Below are 20,828 nucleotides of genomic sequence, written 5' to 3'. Positions count from 1 at the left end.
ATTTAGAGACACACTTCTTTTGTCAAAAACTGATTTTTACCTATAGTAGTAGGGCAGTATTCGATTTCGGATGCAAAAAAGTATGCGAAAAGTCCCTGTATGAACTACTACTTCTGACAATATTCTGAAGTGAGCATTCGATGGACACTTTACAATCCCATGAGGCCACTGGAGAGGATTTGTGAATGGCAGTGAAGCGACACAACTGATGCTAGTATGTCACGTGACAGTACCAACATAGCGAATATAGTAGTCATAATGTACGTCCAAATGTCATTCGTCATCCATACATAGAACATACTTTTTTGAATGGTCACGAAATTCAAATGTAGTACCTCAGACAATATGCGATTTCGGACTCAGTGATAGTCCATTTGCTTTGCATTTAATCACATTGCTGCTTAGAGACAACTGATATATATTAAAGAGATCTCAGTTGTGTTTTCGCTTCCGATGGGATGCGACGAGCCCAGTTTTCTGCTCTAGTGAAGTCCATTCACACATGATCACTTTAAATATAGAAGATCTCAGAAGAGGAGGTGGAGTGTGCTTGGGCTTTTCCTCAGTTCCTCTACTCTTCCAGTCAGTGCTCTGCCGTTGTGACCTACTTCCCCTCTTCCATGACCCACTTCCTGCACTTCCACTCCAACCAACCGCTTGCTTCCGCCGCCGGTGCCAGTCTCAACCGGGCCTCTTGTATAACGACACACACACACACACACACACACACACACACACACACACACACACACACACACACACACACACACACACACACACACACACACACACACACACACACACTTTGAGCCGGATGGAGTCAGAGACTAGCTGTCTCTCTTCAGTCTGTGGGTGGCACAGACGGAGACTACATGTCCTTGGCAGGGAGCTATTGTGTTCACACTCCTTATGGAAGGCGATATCAATGTGTCAGGCCTTGGGGTGGAACAACATGGTACTCATTGAGGAGAAAGAATCTGCTATAGTTCAGATCCTTTCATTGAGCTGATGAAATGAGCACAATGAAGGGTTTTAGTGATTCCAGGCTTGTTATAGCTTGATTGTATACGCTGTACCTCAGTTCTGAACAAATTGCAAGGACTGGATGAAAGAAAATACCAAGATTAGTTTGCGTTTATTATATGGACTGTAAATTCCCAGAAATAATATCATAAATTAAATCCCTTTAAGAGTTGTTACGTTAACATTTATGTATTTGACAGATGCATTTATCCATAGCCTATTTGTTTACATTTTATTGGTAGTGTTGCTGTTTTTTTTTTTTTTTTTTTTTTTTTTTTTGGCAAATAATTATTGCAAATAAACCTCCAGCATTTGATTTTCACTAACACCATGCTCTACTATTTGAGCTGAGGTGTTTATTTCTCCTGGGTAGCGTTGAGATTAAAATGCAATTTGAAATGAGCAAGTGTCCGGTCAAACATATCCCAGTAATCACACATGTGGCTATTGTTGACTAACACTTAAAAAAACAACAACTCTGAAATAAATAAATAAACATATTATATATATATATATATATATATATATATATATGTAAATATATAGGGCTATATATTTATTTATATTAATTATTATTAATTAAAGCTATATAGATATAAATAATAAAAAAGCACATAACACAAAGTTAATATAAAAACTTAAAAATCTATAAAATAAAAGCTAATTCAAATTATTCTATAAAGGTAGATAAAGTCTCAGATACGTCAAGATACTCAACGTTTAAAAAAGTAAAAAATAAGTTGGAAATGTAGTCAAACGTTTCTCAACAAATGTCCATGTGCAAACGGAACATCAATACGATCTAAGGAAAATGGCTAGTTTTTGATTTGACATCAGATTTCACTAAGCTTTTCTCTGAATCTGGGCAGAGTATAGTCAAATTCATCTATCAAAGGCCAGATTATTGCATATGAGACCCAATTTATGAGTCACTCACAACTCTTTACCTTTATAGGACGATGTGCCGTATTTATAGCTCAATAATCTCACTTATGTCAACCATTGTTTCATTTGCATCTTATTTAACTTCTTTATATCTCAGTTAAGTCTCCTGACTCATGAAAGAGCAACATCAGAGCAATAGCCTTCTCCTCTGGGTGGACTTTGAAGTGCTTATGTGGAGTTTTTCCTTATAATTTCCCTTCGGAGAAGAGTGACACGCTGCACATGCTGCTGAAGCAGGATATTGTCTTTCAAGTCTTCCTGTCTCAGTCTGCTGACCAATGAGACAGAACCGACTGCGTGCACTTGATAACCCGACTCTGCAGTGTGTGGCGCTGAGGAACCAACAGCACACACACGCACACACACACACACGTCTTTGAGCTCACTTGACGAAAAAACACAAACACAGGGGAATTAGGAGGAAAATAAAGCAGCATTCCACAGATGCCATGGCTTCCTGAAGGACGCAGGCAGCGTGACCTTTCATCTGTTTGTTTCATGTGTGTGTGTGTGTGTGTGTCACGAGTCTGAATGAACTCAAAGGAAGCATTTTAATGAGGGGGCAACTTTTCACCAGGCAGGGAGGGCCTCAAACACAGGAGCGGAGTGAACTCACTCACAGCATTTAACACTCATTTCCACATCCATTATGGACACAAACATAATGCTTATCAGCACTTTATGACATTGTAAGAGAACCCCAATGAACTGATGAGAGTACTGTTATTGTATGAATGTTGAGGAAGTTCTTCTCTCAGGGCACTTGTAGAACAACAATGGCAAAAGCTATTTGAGTGCACAGGTTCTAGGAATATAGTTCACAGGAAGCATCATTTCCAACTTTCCACTGAGGATGTTTGCATAATTACTTTGTCCTGGGCATATTTACTTTTTTTGTGCAGCTGTTGTTATTTTTAACCTTTTTTATTATTAATCATTCTAATAATAGAAACGTTAACGTTGCCTGCGACTCCCAATCTAATAATTATATAGTGCAGAATTAGTATATCATCAAATCATGACATACGTGTTTTAAAAAATACTTAATAATAAAGTATCAAACTTTTTTTTATAATAAAGAAATTATTTTTAAAAAATTGGCAATGCTTTACAATAAGGTTACATTTATTAACATTAATTAAATACATTATATTAAAAAACATGAACTAACTGTGAAAATACTTATAAAGCATCTATTAGTCTTCACTAAAAATATTTGTAACATTTACTAATACGTTATCAAAATCAAGTTTTAGAATTATTTAATGGATCTTTTTTTTTACTTTAACAAAGATTAATAAATAGTGTTACAAATTGTTAGCTCATTGTTAATGTTATTAATGCATTAAATAATGTGACCTAATTGTAAAGTGTTACAACAAAAACAAAAAAGTACTTTTACTGTAATAACAATCACCTTTCTAGTAAATGCATGCATTTTTGTGGTAAAGCTTTGGTAATTTTAGTTTTTCAACATAGTAAAATAATAAAAAGGGGAAAAAATTATGCGTTATTTCAGATTTTTACATGTAGGCTTATACCATAAAGCATAAAGAAAGTCATTGTTGAAAAAACATGATGATTGAAAAAGTCTAATAATAGTTCTGCTAATAATCATTTAGTAACAGATGAATACAGCAATGATAGGCTTTAGCAGAGGAACTTGTTGCAAGTATTTGAGTCAGACCCAAGCAGAGCACCCTGATTTATATGTGACTGCTGCCACCTAGTGTTCAGATTGGGGAACTGCGAACATCAATACTCTGTAATGCATAATGGTTATTAACTTATTATTAATCACATAGTTAATCAATCACATTTATTTTATTATTTTATTTATTACAATTATATTAATTGTGAAATATGTATAAATAATGACAGTAGGCTATTTGTTTTGCTGCTTTTAATTTATGCCGATTTATTTAAACAAAATTCAAATTGGATCTAATGAGAATCTATGAGAATAAACATTTGGAATAATAGAGTTACAAACAAACTTCAGGAGGGGTGATACAAAGTTCTGGAACTTTGGTAGCAGGAGATTATGGATCCTTTGGAATGCAGACTCAAGAGACCCTTCTTTTCCCCCTCTATTTTCTGTATTGCACTATTGTCCACTTTATATTCTACAATATTGTATTGTTCTGTACATTATAAGGCATGTACATTTTACAAACATCATTACAAGCAAACATGTGAGAATATAGGCGTTGTAGAGATCAAAATATTTAACTAAAATACGCGTCTCCATCTAATAAAACTCGAACCCCATTGGTCTGCTCCTCTGCACCTGTCCTTCATTTCAGCCAATCACAGCGCGACCTCACGCACCTCCAAGATGGCGACGTCCATCCAGAACCGCTGTAGGCACATTCAGTGTTGGCAAAATACTCGCGATAACTAATCAAAACAAAGTCAGGCACACGCGGCAATACAACTAATCATATCGTTTTCGCCTTTGGACATCTGCACATGTCCGTTGACAGCGTGGTGTTCGGTTTTATGGCTGTTTCAGAGTGAAATTGGGCGTCCTCTCGCCATGGCCACCGACAACAGGATTCATTTCTGGAGGAGAAACCAAAAGGTTCCCGGGAGGTGAATTTGATCATTTATTTCTTTTCATAAAGTAGCTTTAAAGTGTGTTATTTTATTGGCAGAAGTCATTTTATATTAATATATCGGCTCTGACCAGCTGATTTGTTTATTGGACTCTATGGATGTGTGTCAAACCCTAGTGAGCTGTCTATTTTGACAGCATGCTTGGCATCCTAGACGTATGTTGCGTTTTTGGGTAATCAAAGATGTAGTAAATATCTAAATTACTTATTTAGATTATTATAGATTATTTGGACATGTTATGAAACCACTTATCGTAGCGAAGTTAATGTTGGTTAATGTCAACCATAACAAAAGTTCACCATGGTAAACATAGTTGCCACCAAAATACGTTATTGTTACAACTTTGAAACTATGGTAACTTTGTTTTAGTCTCCATTGTCATCAAACACAAAAAGCTTACACTATATGATGTCCAAATAATTTGGTTGTGATGTCAATAATAATTACTAAATGTACAATGCTATCAATGTAGCCTACTATACAATGTTTGCAATTGTAATTTATGTAAGGGAAACACAACTTCCTGCCAAGTTTTGGTTGTTTTCTAAACACTATTTAATTAAAAGCTCTTAAAGCTGGCACGTAGGTTTGTTTGGCCTCTTTGTCTTTGCTGGGGCTTTTGTTGAGTCTGACTCTGGACAGAGTTTGCTGAGTGTGCTTCGTTGCAGGTTGTTTGGTCACAGACAGAATCAGTTCATCTGACTCTGTGTGAATGTGGGCTTTTGATGACTGGACAGTTTCTTTTAGATCAGATTTTATATTGGGCCATTGCATAATCTTGCTAAAGAGGAACTAAAGAGGAACTCTCATGCAGGATGTGCAATGCTGTTAGTGCTGCTACTGTGGCCTACAGCAGTCACAGAAATATATATCAATATATACTTGGTAATATTTGCATATGGAATTTATTTTCTGGGGCATTTTTTATTTATTTTTGCCTTTATGGGAGTATATTTATTTCTAGCCATGTTAAAATAAAGTGTTTTGTCATAACCATTTATATTCAGATATGTTTATTTCTCTTTAACCCTAAAACAGGCAAGAGTGGAAAATGATCATCAAAAAAGAATTTAATTTCCCTTTTAATATCATCTGGACTAAAGTAAAACATATCCAAAGGAATTTTTGAAATATTTGATATAGTTTGGATTTTATGAGTTGTATCTCCCGGGTATGTAATATTGTTCCTACAATATTGTATTTTTATTTTATTTTTTTCAGAAAAAAAGTAAGATTAATATATGCCTACTTTATACAAAGTCAGAATGTCCAGCACTATGGACGGACATGTTGGCTTTAGGTCAAATTGACAAAATGAGCACAGAAAATTTTAACCAAGTCATGTGACCCACATACTCCAAACAGACTGAACTATGATATTGACAACAGTACTGGATGAAAAATTCTTTCTCGTGCCTCCTACAAGAGACTAAAGAATATATAGCTATCCTGTGGTGCACGTTGCCTGTTTTAGAGTTAAGACAGCATGAGTTGTATTCTTTGAAATGTACAGATCATTTTCTATTTGTTCAACATTATGTCAGTATCTGGATGTCAGAAGGTTTTGATTAGGTTGTTAACTTGACATTGACTTTTAGTCTTAGATCTTGTTCTTGTCCAGATTCCTGAGCACACACTCTTACAGAATTGAAGGGGGACAATTTTTAAAAATATTAAATTCACCATGAAACGGAATTTGCTATAATGTTTTCTTCCCTGTTGTGACGTCTATTCGAGTGAAACGGCTTCTCGAACAAGAAAAAAATGTGACTTTGTCCATCAGGAATCGATTGGCTGGTTGTGCTTTGCTATTGGTGGATTTCATGATGTGAGTGACGGGTTGTCCCGCCCTCATGTGTACACCTCATCAGAGAAGAGAAGAGACGTCGCTGCAAGAGGGAGGGGACAATATTTTGAATCAATATTACGAGGGCACATGAATTAAGAAAAATGATGTGCATGGACAAATCATTTATAATAAATACTCCAATATACCCGGTGACTTTAAATGGAAAAATACAACATATTTTAGGGTAAAAAATATTTTTTCAGGGACATGTTACACAAGATATTAGAAATAGCTTTAAAATAATGCCTCCAGATAATGTAACTGATATTTGAGTAATTTGTATTATTTTTGTTTTAGAAAGGAGAGAACTCTTGCACTATTGTTCAAAAGTTTGGGGTTTTGTTTTTGAAAAAGATTCTTACTAATAATTTATTTGATCAGAAATACAGTCATGAACAGTTAGCCTATATATTGTTAAATATTATTAATTTAAAATAACAGTTTTGTATTGTAATATATATTTAAACTGTCTTTTATTAAAACTTTAATATTTCAATTTTGTCTATTAAAAATGAGAAAAATCATTCTAATATGATGATTTGCTGCTCAATAAATATTTCTTATTTTTATCAATGTTGAAAACAGTTGTGCTGCTTAATATGTTTTTCCATGATGCATTTTTTTCCAGGAGTTTCTGACGAATAGAAAGTTCAAAAGTGTAAACAGTGTTTATTTGAAACCAAAATATTTTATAACATTGCAATTGTCTTTATTGTAATTTTTGATCAATTTAATGTGTCCTTGTTGAACTAAAAGTAACAATTTCGTAAAAAAATAATAAATCATACTGAGCCCAAACTTTTGAAATGTTGCATATGAAGTTATATTAAATTATTTATATGGTAATGGTAGTGATGGTCTCTCGGTAACACTTTACTTGAAGGGGATAAGACTGCAGAAGACTGACATGACACCTTCATAATCATGACATGACACGAGACGCATGACATGACGCATGTCATGAATATGAAGGAGGTTTTATGCATGTTTATGACAACTGTCATTAAGTGTCATTCGCTCAATTATGACATTTCTAATGAAAATATGACATTTTTGAGATGTCTTTGTCATGACAACATAAATTGTCATAAATATGTCATAAACATGACATAGCAGATTCATTATCAAACTTAAGAAACCACTTAGCTTTATGGGTTAACATTTACAATATTTTTCATTTTAATGACAAATTCAATGTGTACCACTGAAGTGTTGAGGTCAATAAAAGTATACATGACACTGTTATACAATTGTTTGACAGAGTATTAACACTTAATGACATTTTAATGACAAATTCAATTTGTACCACTGCAGTTGAGGTCAATGGCCTCATGACAGCCAATGTCAAAACCAACCACATGACAGTTTAATATAATGTTAACCCATAAAGCTAAGTGTTTTTTTTAAGTTTGATCATTAATCATTTTCAGACATATTTATGACAGGTTATGTTGTCTTGGTAATGTCAAGTTGTCATGACAAAGACACTGACAGGTTATGATGTATTGGTTTATGTCAAGTTGTCATATCAATGTCGTATTTGCTGTCATAATTGAGCGAATGACACTTAATGGCAGTTGTCATAAACATACATAAAACCTAAAATGTGTTATGTAATGATTATGAAGGTTTCATGTCAGTCTTATGCACACCCCTTCAAGTAAAGTGTTACCCTTTAAGTAACTGAGAATTGTTGAGCTGTTTTTCGAAACGGTTCTCTTAAAATTGGTATGTCAAAGTTTTACTTAATGGGTTAGTTCACCCAAAAATGAAAATTCTCACCCTCATGTTGTTCCAACCCCGTAAGACTTTCGTTCATCTATTATATCGACTATTTTAACGATGTTTTTACTAACTTTCTGGGCCGGCAAGTTTGGAGGCCTATGGAGGAGTGATCCAGCTCTCAGATTTAATAAAAAATATCTTAATTTGTGATCCAAAGATGAACAAAGTCTTACTGGGTTGGAACAACATGAGGGTGAGTAATTAAATTACTGACAGAATTTTCATTTTTTTTGGAGAACTAACCCTTTAAGTGTTCATGACCTCATAATTTCAGAAACTTTAAATTGCTGTATTATGAGCAGATCATAATGAAGATGATGTTAAAAACAGATGAAATGGCCCTCTGTGATGGGATTGTTTGGGCGTGGTTGTTATCCAGACGGTTTGAGTTGCTTGTTCAGGTGAATCTGCAGCAGTCGGAGGACTCACAGTGGGTGTGTTCCTGCTGTAACATGAGTGGGCGAGAGGTGTGGCCACTTTCCTCACCATTATCTTATTCAACAGAAGGGACAGAGCATGCAAAACTGATACTAGATGCCTCTAGACAACCTTGGTGTGTTCTCTGTCAAATAACATGAGCCACAGTTGTATAGGCTAGGGTTGTTACGGTACCAACATTTCTGCAGTCTGTACCAGTAAAAGTGTGCGGTTCTTTGTACTAATTTAGTACTAGAGCAAAAACTGTTGAATTAAAGGTACAGTATGTAAGGTTTGTCACCTTAATAAACTATATAATAAACTATACTGCATGTGTCTTGTGGAAGGACATATTAGCCGGAGCTGCTTTTCTCCGTTTATGGCGATTAACGCAGGAACAGGGCTACTCGGTATATCAAGTTTGTATGGTATATCGATATATTTTTTTCTAAACTATATAGAATGAGGCAATAATATTTATATATCGATATAAGAGCGCGTCTGAAAAATATCGGAGGCCGCAGCAGAGTGAGCTGCTGCACGAAAAGTGCATAATTAAATTTTGTCCTGAACGTGAGAGATGCTTTATATTAAGGCCTTTAAAGCAACTCATAAGATATAGTTAACACGTATGGTTTAAAGCGGCTTTCCCCGTCAGATGTTCTGACAGATATTTGCACTGTTGAATGCGTTTGAGATGTGGTGTATTTGCCTTGCAAATATTTTCATTTTGTTGTCAGGAATGGACGAGCCTTCTACAAGTGACTCTCCGCTAAGTTTCACAGATTTCTGTGAACCAAACAGACGGAGCGCAATAGAATTGGAGCATAAGAATTCTGACAAAAAATTTTTTTTTTTTGCAAAAATATTTGTTGTTGGCCAATAATGTCATATTTAGAATTTTAAATCTACAAGTAAGTGTATATTTTTATAATAGAACTGTAAAGTGACAGTAAGTGTATTGTAATGGGGTAATCAAATAGCCAAATATAATTAGTATGTTCATATTATTAATAAGTACTTATTATTTAAATTTTTAGTGGATTTTAACTTTGTTTTTAAATTGTAGCCTGATGTTACAATGTTAGAAAGTAATGTGATTTTAACCCTTTTTTTTTGTACACATACAGGAACAGCATATACATGCATGGTTACATTCTCTATAATTGTTTTCACAGTCTTCAATATGATCATTGTTTGTAGGACAACATTAAACAGGATGTGAATATATATATAGGCCTTATATATATATATTTTTTAATAATTTACGAATTTTGTAACCAAAGAGAAAAAAGTAAAATATAGCGACTTCGAGATTTATACCATATATCACTATTTAGCCAAATAATACAAAGATATGATTATTTATTTATTTTTTTTGTCCATATTGCCCAGCCCTTCCGCTTGGTCTAAGATATTGTAGGTATACCCTTTGGATTCAGGATAAGACAAAAGCCGGTTTGGAAGAAGGATTCATGAGGATCTGTACTCACTCATTATATCATTTTTGGGACAAAAAAAGTCCCGTTTCGTTGGTCATCACTGTCAGTCACCGCAGTTTCCGATTCCATCATGCATTTAAATATATTTGTCAATCCAGAAACTTTGCAGTGCACTTAGCAGCATGAAAAACTAAACTTTTATTCAGATTGTGAATGGGTAATAAACAGAAAGCAAGATATAAGGCTAAGGCTGTCCATCTCTAAAGAGCAAGCTCACTGCATTTTGCACTCTCCTGAAAACTCCTGTTGTAATAAAACTGTCTTAACTGTACAATGAATCTCTCGCTCATGTTGAACAAAGCAAACCCTCATACGTTTTCAGCGGTGTTAAACCGATTCTGACTAACTTACTGACTAGCACCTCTGATAGGCTATTGTGTTCACGCGCTCAACAGATATGATTGTGATTGACTGCAATGCTCAACGCTTTAACAAATACTCTGTAAATTGAAATGTCTATTAGCGGGCACCGAATATACCCGGTACTTGGTACTACCGGCACAGCAGTACTGTCACTGAAAGACACAGAATGCATCTGTCTGTTGATAGCTGAATTATGGACTTGTTTAATTCACTTTAGTGAAACTCCCATTAAGGGAAATGAATAATTACATTGATAGCTCTCCCACCATGTTAGCTTTTGTATTTATATATTGTGTGGAAAAGTTATCTGTGTGTGTAGCAGAAGGAACACCACGAGTCTAAGATAACGCTGCCCTACGGCAAGCTGCTCGTTTATTGAAACACACTCCTAATATTTAATGCAAATGCAAGCGGCTTGCTTACATATCTGGAAGTAATTTACCTTTTATTTTGTACTCTCATAAAAATTGATGAGCCATATTTCAGCTGCATTGTGTTTTTGCCAATTATTCTGTGGTCCCATTTGCGCATAATGCATTTAGTATTGTGTTGATTTCAACAGAAAAGGGCCTTGTAACAACCATACCGTTAATTTTCCTTTCAACAATATGACCACACCTACGGCCCTGTGTTGCCCGTAAAAATTCTGCTTAGCACTGCAGTCTTTGGACTTATCTCACCATTGTGCAGGATATTGCTCAGTAACTCACGGTAGCCTCTAATATTGTAGAGATTCATATTTATATGTTGTTGTAATGTGGAGGGCCCAGCAGTGTACTTGACTTGTAATTTGAGATGTATTTTTTGCTGTCACCAAGGACTAGCAGGTCTATCCTCTTGCTCAGGAATTGTTTTCTCAGGAACTACCTTTATTTCTCCAGATTTTGGTTTTCGCTGTGTGTTTCTGACTAGTGCCGGGGGATGTATTGAATATTCAGAGTCAGGGCTCCAGACTAACATTTGACAGCAGTAGTACCAGTGCCACTAAGTTCAACAGATGGTGGCGCCAGCACCTGATTTGGTAGCGCTGGGGGAAAATTTATCATAAAAGTTAATTTAATCATTAAATTACTGTTGTTTTGCATTGATAAGTGCAGTTACTAATTGGATTATATGTTTGTTAATTGGAAATTTGACAGTAATGCACTGAGCTTGAATTGATATGCAGATAAAATGAACTTTTAGTAACAAGTCACGTGCAAAACGTTTAGTCACGTGCAAAAACCAAAAACGAATTTTTATTGACAAAAATGTAAATATTCTACTCCTATTAAATGTACCATTGTTTCAACCCAAATTTGGGTCAAATATGGACAAACCCAGCCGATGGGTTAGTCCATATTTGACTGAGATTTGGGTTAAAACAACCCAGCATTTTTTAGAGTGCAGCTTCAGTGATTATAAAAGGAGCGCTGTTTAGTTGTTTACTGTGTAATTGAAGAATGAGACTTTGACTTCCTTTTTTCCACATATTAGGGAGTGAAAATGTCTAATCTATTGGGTATAGTGGTAATTTCAATTCTTTTTTTTATTTTTTATAAAAGTGATTGTTTGCCACAAAGTGTTAGTTTTCCTACGTCTTTGAACTTAGGTTTACAAATCATCATCACATTAAGAATAACATTACCTTTGGATAATATTTAGAGCTTTGAAGTGCTGGACAAAGCTGTTAACTAAACTTACAATTAAATTTCATATTTGAAATACCACCAATAAAATCTGACTTGAACTGCATCATAAATAAGGATGCAACGGATCACAGTTGATCCGTGATCCTTACTGGACCAGGCCCCACGGTTTGGCACGCATATGATTCACCATATGAGGGTTAAACTAAGCAATTAATCTGCGAAAGTTTGTGAAAGTGAAAAATAATCCTATCCGTGACTCAAAAACCGTAATATGATCTGAACCGTGAGTTTAGTGATCTGTTGCACCACTAATCATACATCTTGTCTTATGCTCAAAAGGCATTAAAAAGTGTATATTTTAGGCGCGTAATCCGCCATATTGCATGTTGCAGTTTCCCCTCATTCATTCATAGTAATACGAGTGAACCGTCTATAGCCTTTGATTCTACGCATAGTCTTTGAATATCTAACTATGACATTATCTTCCAAAATGTCCAGAATACAACATAGCACTCACTGCACACTTCTGTATCCCATAATGCAGTGTACTTGAACTTCAATTTCATTGTAACTGTTGGGATTTGTGATCTGTTTCCTTATTGCCAGCTAGGAGATAACATATATAAATGATAAAAGGGAAATTAAACTTTTTATTTATTAAATTTAAACCTTACCCTAACTGACTATATAATGAAGTCATGCGAAAGCAATGTAGGATGCTACTATTTGAAATCGTTGCATAATGCATTCTTTTTTTCTACATGAAAATGAAAATACTATAATATGTATTCAATTTCTATTGTGTGTGTTATGCAGTAAGCTATAATTTCGTTCTGAACATAGCCATGCCATTGACCTAGTTTCACTATCCTTCCTTATCTTGTGACTCAGAAGAGGGCGTTAAGAGAGTTCTGTTTAAGGAGCATCTCTGATTTCAAATTTCTTGTATGGTGTTTTGTCTTTTTGGAGGTTGACATCCCCAGTCCTCATTCTTTTTCATTACATAGAATAGTGGACTGGCCAAGATATTCCTCAGAAGTTTGCTTCTTTTTCCATGGAAGAAAGAATATCATATGGGTTTGGAACAGCATGAGATTGTAAATACATTTTGAGATGTAGCCTATATCAGATATTGTCATAAGGCTGGAAGTATTCAGGATCACCCAGCCCTTTTTTCTGATTCTTTATAGCAAATGTCAGCTTTTCTTTCTCTCAGCTTACAGCCAGTATATGGAGCACAACACCCTCCTCTGGACCCACGGAGACACCGTCCGTAAGTGCTGCTAGCTGGCGACTGTCTGCGTGCGAATCAGCCATATCTTTTTCAGTTATTTGTTCCTTTAATCTCCTAATTCATGTTTTTTTTTGCATTTCAGTTGTGGAATGCCCACCTAAACATGTTTATTGAGTTTGCATAGACCATTTAATTTTTTATTTTTGTTGTTCATTTGTCATGCATTTTCCTTTCTTACTGTAACCATCTATATATTATAGAGTGTGTGCAATATAGTGTGCTTTAAAAAGTTATTTTTTGTTTTGCTATAGATTAAAAGACACTCCGAAGGTCAGCAGTGTGAACACCACCAAATCCAAAAAACCTGCAACTTTCCACGAATTTGCCCGAAGCACCAATGATGCATGGGACCTTGATGACGAAGAGGATGACTGTATGTTCAGTCTCAAACAGTCCTCATCTTCCCCAGACCAATCACGATCTACGCCTCAGACGCCCCGCCTCAGACTCTTCAAAGCCCCAGAGGACACAGAGCCACTGCCCCGCCTACCTGACAGGCAGGAACCAATCAGCACAAACCCTGATGAAGATGGACTGGATGTTGAAAGTGGTCCAGCTAATGGCAGGGTGGTAAAGTCCTGTAGCGACGTCCAGCTGAATGTGAATGCAGGTATGCTCTAGTGTAGCTTAAAAACAGCTTCCATTGTAAGAGAAGCTGTAAAATCATTAAGGTGTATCAAATTTTTATTTTTTTTCTGCCTGTATTCTGAAAAGTATCATCATTACCTAATTGGTGTTTGTTATACTGCTGGTACGGCTGTATAAATGACTTTTTGACTGTCCAGTCAGACTGCTGTAGATACTTTTAACTAAACCGTTTGAGGGCTAAACTCGATAAGGGTTGGAAAAAACGGTAATATTGTGGCCGTGCCTAACCTTAAAGAAACTAGCTTCGGTTTATTAACCTCATCATAATTTAAAAATAACCCAACTTGTTTTTTTGTGCAAATTGTGGCAGTTAAATTAGTTTTGCTTATGATTCATGAAAGAGAAGAGTCAATCTTGTCAACACAAGATGTTATTTTGTTTTTACTAAATTTGAAAAAAACATTACAAATAGGCAGCCTACTTTTTAAAATCTTAGTAAAACTGTCAATATTTCATCATTTCTTTCATTTTAGTCAATTTAATGGCTGCACATATACATATAAATATACATATAGGGGCGTGTGGTCCATAAAAGCTGAGAATGTTCTGCAATACCCAAGCCATTCGTGGACTCACTGATTAGTATAAACACTATAAATTACTGTACCATACAACTTATATAATAACATTTTGCTTATGCGTATGTAACTGTCTGTCATTTATGCATTTGCCAAATAACGGTAATTTTCTTCAAATCTGCCAGTCACGGGGGGTTTCGGGTTAGCAGATTCACAACAGCTTTGGCGCCTACTATGCAATTATACCATGCGTAATATTTGTGTCTTTCTGTCCTGTTTAGCTCGCAATACCCTGCAGAAACAGCAGTCACTTCCTGTGCGTCCCATCGTTCCATTAGTTGCTCGCATTTCAGACCAAAATGCCTCAGGAGCTCCTCCCATGACAGTGAGAGAGAAGACTCGATTGGATAAATTCAAGCAGCTACTTGCCAGCCCCAACACAGACCTGGGTAAGCTTTAAAACAAACAATTACCGGTAGTGAATTTTGCCAGCAATGGTCACTTGTGGGTTGCTTATTAACTTAATTTAACATAAGATATTAAAGTCCATCTATCAGGACCATCTCCAAACGGGAATCCACAAAACCGTCACGTGTGTTCGCACCTCGTTCTCCTGCCTGTTTCCAGCCTCTAGCTGAATCTCTTTGCCAGGTGAGACAGTGTGGGATGGCAGAATGGATGAAACCCGTCCATGATGTTATCCTACTCTTCCTGAGTTCACGCTGAGAGGCCCTTCTGTTCTCCCCACGTTCTCCAACCAATCGTCTCTTCGAGTGCACCTGCGAGCTGGCGGAACAAAAACTAGTTTTGCGTGTGCCTTCACTCGTTTGTGCTGCTGATGCTATAATGCTGCTATCAAAGAGAGTCACTCTTCTTTGCTTTATAGTTTCAGCCTCCGCAGGCTCTGAGCTTTCTGAGCGACAGGCTGAAATCACGGGGGAATGAGAACCATCAGTCATTGGAGGGAAAAATAATGCTTATGCACGTCTTTCAAAGCGCCTTATGAAAAATGTGTTTATGATATAGTTGGAGGGGGTTCCCTGCACAGTATTGTGGGTTCATAATGGCTTCTGAGATCTTTCATCATTCTGCTATCATATGACGGTTGGCAGGTGTCCAATTCCATTAGTATTTTAGGAGCGCTTGAATATCGGATTCATGTTTGTTCTAACTCAAAAACGACCCAGGAGCGACTCACCAGATGTTGCTCAGCAAGTCTTTTAAGTTTTCATGAACGTTGTGAAAAGCAGTTTTACATTCGCTGATCACGATGACCCAGAGGGCTTGGTGGGAGTTCACAAAAACAATCCTCAAAAAGTAGTGTAGGCTACAGCACCCGGACAAATCGATGGTATTTGGTGTAAAGGCATCCACCTGCAATGTAATGTTGTCTTTATAACAATGACAAAATAAGTACTTGAGAATAGTTGAGTTGAACATCTCCACTTAATAAAAAAAAAGAACAGAGAGAATGGCTAAGATTCACTATGATTCATCTGGTTTTTATGATTATAATTATCTTTGCGCTTTTATAAGATTTGAAAGTACAAATCCATTTTTCTTTGATAGTGGTGCTCACAGGGGCGTAGTACAAGATCCCGGGCCCCATGTCCTGATGGGCCCCCATGTTCCTCAACTCACCCCACCCCCCAAAAGAAAAATAATAATAAAATAATCTGGTCTCTGTACACTTGAATCCTATTTTAGATTAATTTAAGATACTATAGCCTATTAATTTAAAATTAAACATGTTTCAAATTAGGCTATTATAATGGTGTGTTGTATGCAAACAGCATTGTTAGTTTATTGTACAGCATTGTACAGTTTATTTATTTAGCCTTTACCTCAGATTACATGTATATCCAAATTATCATCTGAACGTGTATGTTCTGCTCTTTCAATGGGTTGTCTCAGTTAATTTTTAGCAGTAACGATCGCGGAGATAGTCAAGCAGTTTAGCACTATAGATTTCGTGTTCTAGTGCTCACCTTTCTTTGAAAATAAGTCAGTTACCAATAGTTTACCCTCATTTTGTTTTCTTTTTTGGTGGCCTGATTTGACTTTCTCTGAGAAAGACATTTCTACAGCAGAAGTTTGCACTCCACCAGATGCTCAACTAACTAACATAAACAAAATGCGTGCAGATGGACTAAACCATTTGGCGCATTAGCAAGGGTTGGGACCGTGAGACCTTATACTTTTTTTGTATACAAAATGTAGTCAATCAATCAACCAAGTTATTCAGCCAATACACTAACTTTACATTTCATCTGACATTCATTAGGAAAATTAATTAGGAAATGAAAATATCCAGGTAAAAAAATATATTCCAGACTTTTCAAGGGCCCTCTCACCCCTTGTGGCCCTGGTAATCAGTACTGGTTTTACCGCCAGTCCGACGCCCCTGGTGGTGCTTACAAAGGGAAGGATATACCAGTCACACTTTAGCATGTACCTTGTCCTGAATTGTTTATTGATACTTTGTGTGACATGGAGGCGTTTGTTTGTGTAAATGATTGGAATTTACGATAGAGCCTCTGGGCTATTTTGGCTCGGTGCCTGTAAGAAGCCATCTAGCAACCACACAGTATACCCTCGCAACCGCATAAAACATGTTGCATAGCAAGTTTTGCAAACGTCTGAATACATTTTGTGACCTTGATTATAAACTGGTTTAGTTACTGTATCTACAGTATTTCTTCAGTAGATAGGAGCTCCTGAATCTCTAAGTTTTTTTGTTCATAGACATAGAAGAGAAGCAACAGGAAATACACTGGCAAAATCCTTAAAGCAATTCACTTGAGAAGCAAAATGGATATAAACCTAATTTGATACATATTATTAAACATATTAAACACATATGTTTAAATACTTGTTTAAATATAGTTTATTTTATTTACATAATTTTTTGTTTAAATGTCATTAATTATTCACCGTCCCAAACCCCTAAGCCTTTCGTTCATCTTCAGAACATATATGAAAATCTGAGTGGTTTAGTCCACATTTTCTGAAGAGACTCGATCGCTTTAGATGATGAACAGATTGAATTTAGGCTTTTATCCACATAAACATTGACCTACGAACATAAACAGAAGCTCTACCAAACATTGTTGATTTTTTTTTTTTTCAACCAAAAAAGCTTACATTAAAACTTATCATATAAAGCGATCGAGTCACTTCAGATAATTTGGACTAAACCACTCAATTCATATGGATTAATTTTAATTTTAGTTAATTAAAATTAACTAAATCAGAACTGAACTTAGCTGGACAATGACATACTTTTCTGCAGAACTGCTTTATAGATGAAATGAACTAATTTAATAATTGAGGGTCTTTAATAAAAGAAAATAGTGTCATTGTTGATTCAGTTCTGTTGTAGAGTTGCTTTACAGCCGAAATGAACTCTGTTCGCATCATTGAATCAAATGCTTTAAAACAATCTGTATTGAATAAAGCGCTATATAAATAAAGGTGACTTGACTTGACTTAAATGTGCTCTTCAAACTTCATACCAACATCCCAAGCCATTGCTTGATCACCTGTGAATCGTGAACTTCCCATCCATTTTTTTAAAGTCAATGTGCAGTTAAGTCTTATTGGAGTTGCCATAGATCAAGGTGGCATGGCTGTGAAAACTGTGAGTGTGTTTGCTAATTAAAAATAATTGTTTATTGATTATGTTGATGGAACTGTAAGTTAAGTGTCACTGGACCTGTGAAGGCAGATTTAGAGTATGTCAAGCATGATTTTCCATCACAGAATATGAACAAATTCTTGATGCATGCTTTTAGCTGTTGATGAAGGCTGTGTTCAATTGCTTGGTCCACTTGATCTGATTCCACCCCCCTCCTCCAGAGCCTGCCGGTCTCTTTTTACATTGTGCTTTCGGGTCCAAACCGCAGAATGATTGTGTCCTCAGCTTGAGTATTAGTAGTAGTCGTTTACATACAAAACAACTCTGCAGTTTCATTGTGCTATTGAAGTATTTGTCATTTTGGATTAACGTTACACTTTTTGTTCATACAGAGGAGTTACGGAAACATAGCTGGTCGGGAATCCCTCGTGAGGTTCGGCCAATCACCTGGAGACTTTTATCGGTAAGTATTTACTAGTACTTTTTTCTTTCCTTTGCCTCACAGAGGTGAGCGGACAAGAAAAGTTATGGAAAAGAGGGGAGAATTGGACTGAAATATGTTGTGAGCCATCTTTGAACTCATTTTGCTCACATAATCACCACGACACATGTCCTAACCACTAGGCCAATATTCCATCCTTCCAATATTTTTTGTATTATTAATAATATATCTCTGACTCTATCTGTTTTCTTCACAGGGAATTTTTTTTATTCAACATGGTTTAAACGTACTTATCTGAAGTGCAGCCAAATGCATATTCAATGAATACTAGCAAATGATAAATTACTGTTCATTTAATTACAGCATTAAAAATCCTTTTTATCTACTGTAAGCCAGCATCACAAACTTTGCGGTTAAGTTGTGCATAGGGTGCACAATAATTTTTTACGCTTTTCCAAGGGTATAAAACATCTGTGCCACTTTCAGTTTAATGTGTTATTGATTTGTTTTGCAATATTGGCCTTGCTGAGCACTTAATGTCAGCAGAAATGTGACTGTCATCATAGGAGGGGCAGAGTGGGCTGCTGTGTTATGGCTGTATGTGCGCAGATGTTTGGAGAATGCTTTACAAGCCTCATTTGCGTTCCTGGTGCGAACTTACACCGTCAATAACACACACCTCCGGGCTAAGCTGTACAAGCAAATCCCCACCCCGGCCCAGCTCCTCCAAGCTTTTGCTGTTTCATGCAATGTTTGCTGGGGGATTAGACTAAATAATTCCATATGTACAAAGATGCAGAGGTGGATGCGTGCTGAACGATGGGTAGGGTGCCAAATGGAAACGTTTAGTCTCCGCTTTTCATATTCAAATTGTGATTATAAAGAGCAACGTTTGCGCTTTATTTTTGTAGGCCCATTTCACGTTTGTTATGTCGAAATCGCATTGAAAAGCCGTTTTAAGATGATTTAGATTTTTACTATGGAATTTGAAGGGCCAATGATGGGGCGAATCCAAACGAGCTGAGTTTGTGCACTTATTATTCGCCTGTAGCTACAGGCGTGAGCTGAATTGAGAGTGAGATTCTGAATGTACGTTATCATTTGTGTTCAAGCGCTCGGCAACTCTGTGTGTGCTCATTAAAACAAGAGTTGAGAAACAATGGGAGGGGAAGACACTTTAAAAACATCATTTTCAGAAACATGATGGAGAGTCGTGACAAACGATCTAACTGACAGTTCCACGCCTCCACTTCTGCTCTACAAATAGCCTGCACTTGTTTTCTGCTCTTTAGGGACTCGTCTGTAGCTACCAAGTATATTCTAGCAAAATTGCATCCTGCCTGTGTGTTAGTTTAGTCACTACATGATTAGAAGTTTCTTCCGGATTTTTTGTGGTCTGAGGTCTGCTTTCTGTATTCTCAAATGCGCTCCTTAGTTAGTAGTGTTTGCTAAGGCAAGCATCATTATTATTATTGCTCATACCTAGAGTTAGGGGTTTGTTCAAATCCCTAACCCAAAATATTAAAATGAAGCAATTACTCTATGCAATGTGAATTACAAAGTTTACTCTGTGGACAGTATAACGGGCAACGTTTCACCCCACACACAATATAATGGGGTGAACACATAAAAAACCCATAGATTTACATTGAAGGAGGGACCTGAGTCATCAAAAGTTTGGGGTTATTATTATTATTTTTTAATGAATGAATACCGTACTTTTATTCAGCAAGGATGCATTAAATTGATCAAAAGTGACCCATTATTTTAAGATTTCAAACAAATGCTGTTCTTTTGAATCTTAAATTCAAAGAATCCTGGAAATAATTTATCACACAAATATTAAGCAGCACACCTGTTTACAGCATTGATGATAATAATAAATAATTCTTGAGCACCAAATCAGCATATTCATTTCTAAAGGATCATGTGACAAATACTGGAGTAATGATGCTGAAACTTCAGCTTTGCATCACAGGAATAATTTATATTTTGAAATGTTCAAATAGAAAACAGTTATTTTAATTTTGTAATAATATTTTACAATATTACTGTTTTTACTGTATTTTTTATCAAATAAATGCAACTTTGGCGATCATAAGAGCCTTCTTTCAAAAGCATAACAAAATATCACCATCATTTTTGTATATTTTGA

At 36.0% G+C, this 20,828-nt stretch overlaps 2 protein-coding genes across 3 annotated transcripts in view; one reads left to right on the top strand and one right to left on the bottom strand.

Annotated features, from left to right (window-relative positions):
• Positions 1-20,828, bottom strand: part of LOC307011478 (serine/threonine-protein kinase SBK1) — a 381,893-nt gene that overhangs the window by 134,212 nt on the left and 226,853 nt on the right. The gene's annotated exons all lie outside the window — the stretch shown is intronic.
• The window catches only part of tbc1d22b (TBC1 domain family, member 22B), a 50,181-nt gene continuing 33,629 nt past the window's right edge, over positions 4,277-20,828 (top strand). Inside the window, exons 1-5 of one of the 2 annotated variants that reach the window (XM_079638795.1) lie at positions 4,277-4,563; positions 13,351-13,407; positions 13,680-14,038; positions 14,876-15,043; positions 18,624-18,694. In XM_079638795.1, coding sequence (XP_079494921.1) covers positions 4,508-4,563; positions 13,351-13,407; positions 13,680-14,038; positions 14,876-15,043; positions 18,624-18,694 — 711 coding nt within the window. In that variant the 5' untranslated portion in view covers positions 4,277-4,507. The remainder of the gene's footprint in view (positions 4,564-13,350; positions 13,408-13,679; positions 14,039-14,875; positions 15,044-18,623; positions 18,695-20,828) is intronic. The other variant, XM_079638796.1, reaches the window with a different exon arrangement.

This window comes from Phoxinus phoxinus, assembly GCF_949152265.1.
Source record: "Phoxinus phoxinus genome assembly, chromosome: 15".
In the NCBI taxonomy this organism is placed as follows: domain Eukaryota; kingdom Metazoa; phylum Chordata; class Actinopteri; order Cypriniformes; family Leuciscidae; genus Phoxinus; species Phoxinus phoxinus.
This window is presented reverse-complemented; position numbering and strand designations above follow the sequence as displayed.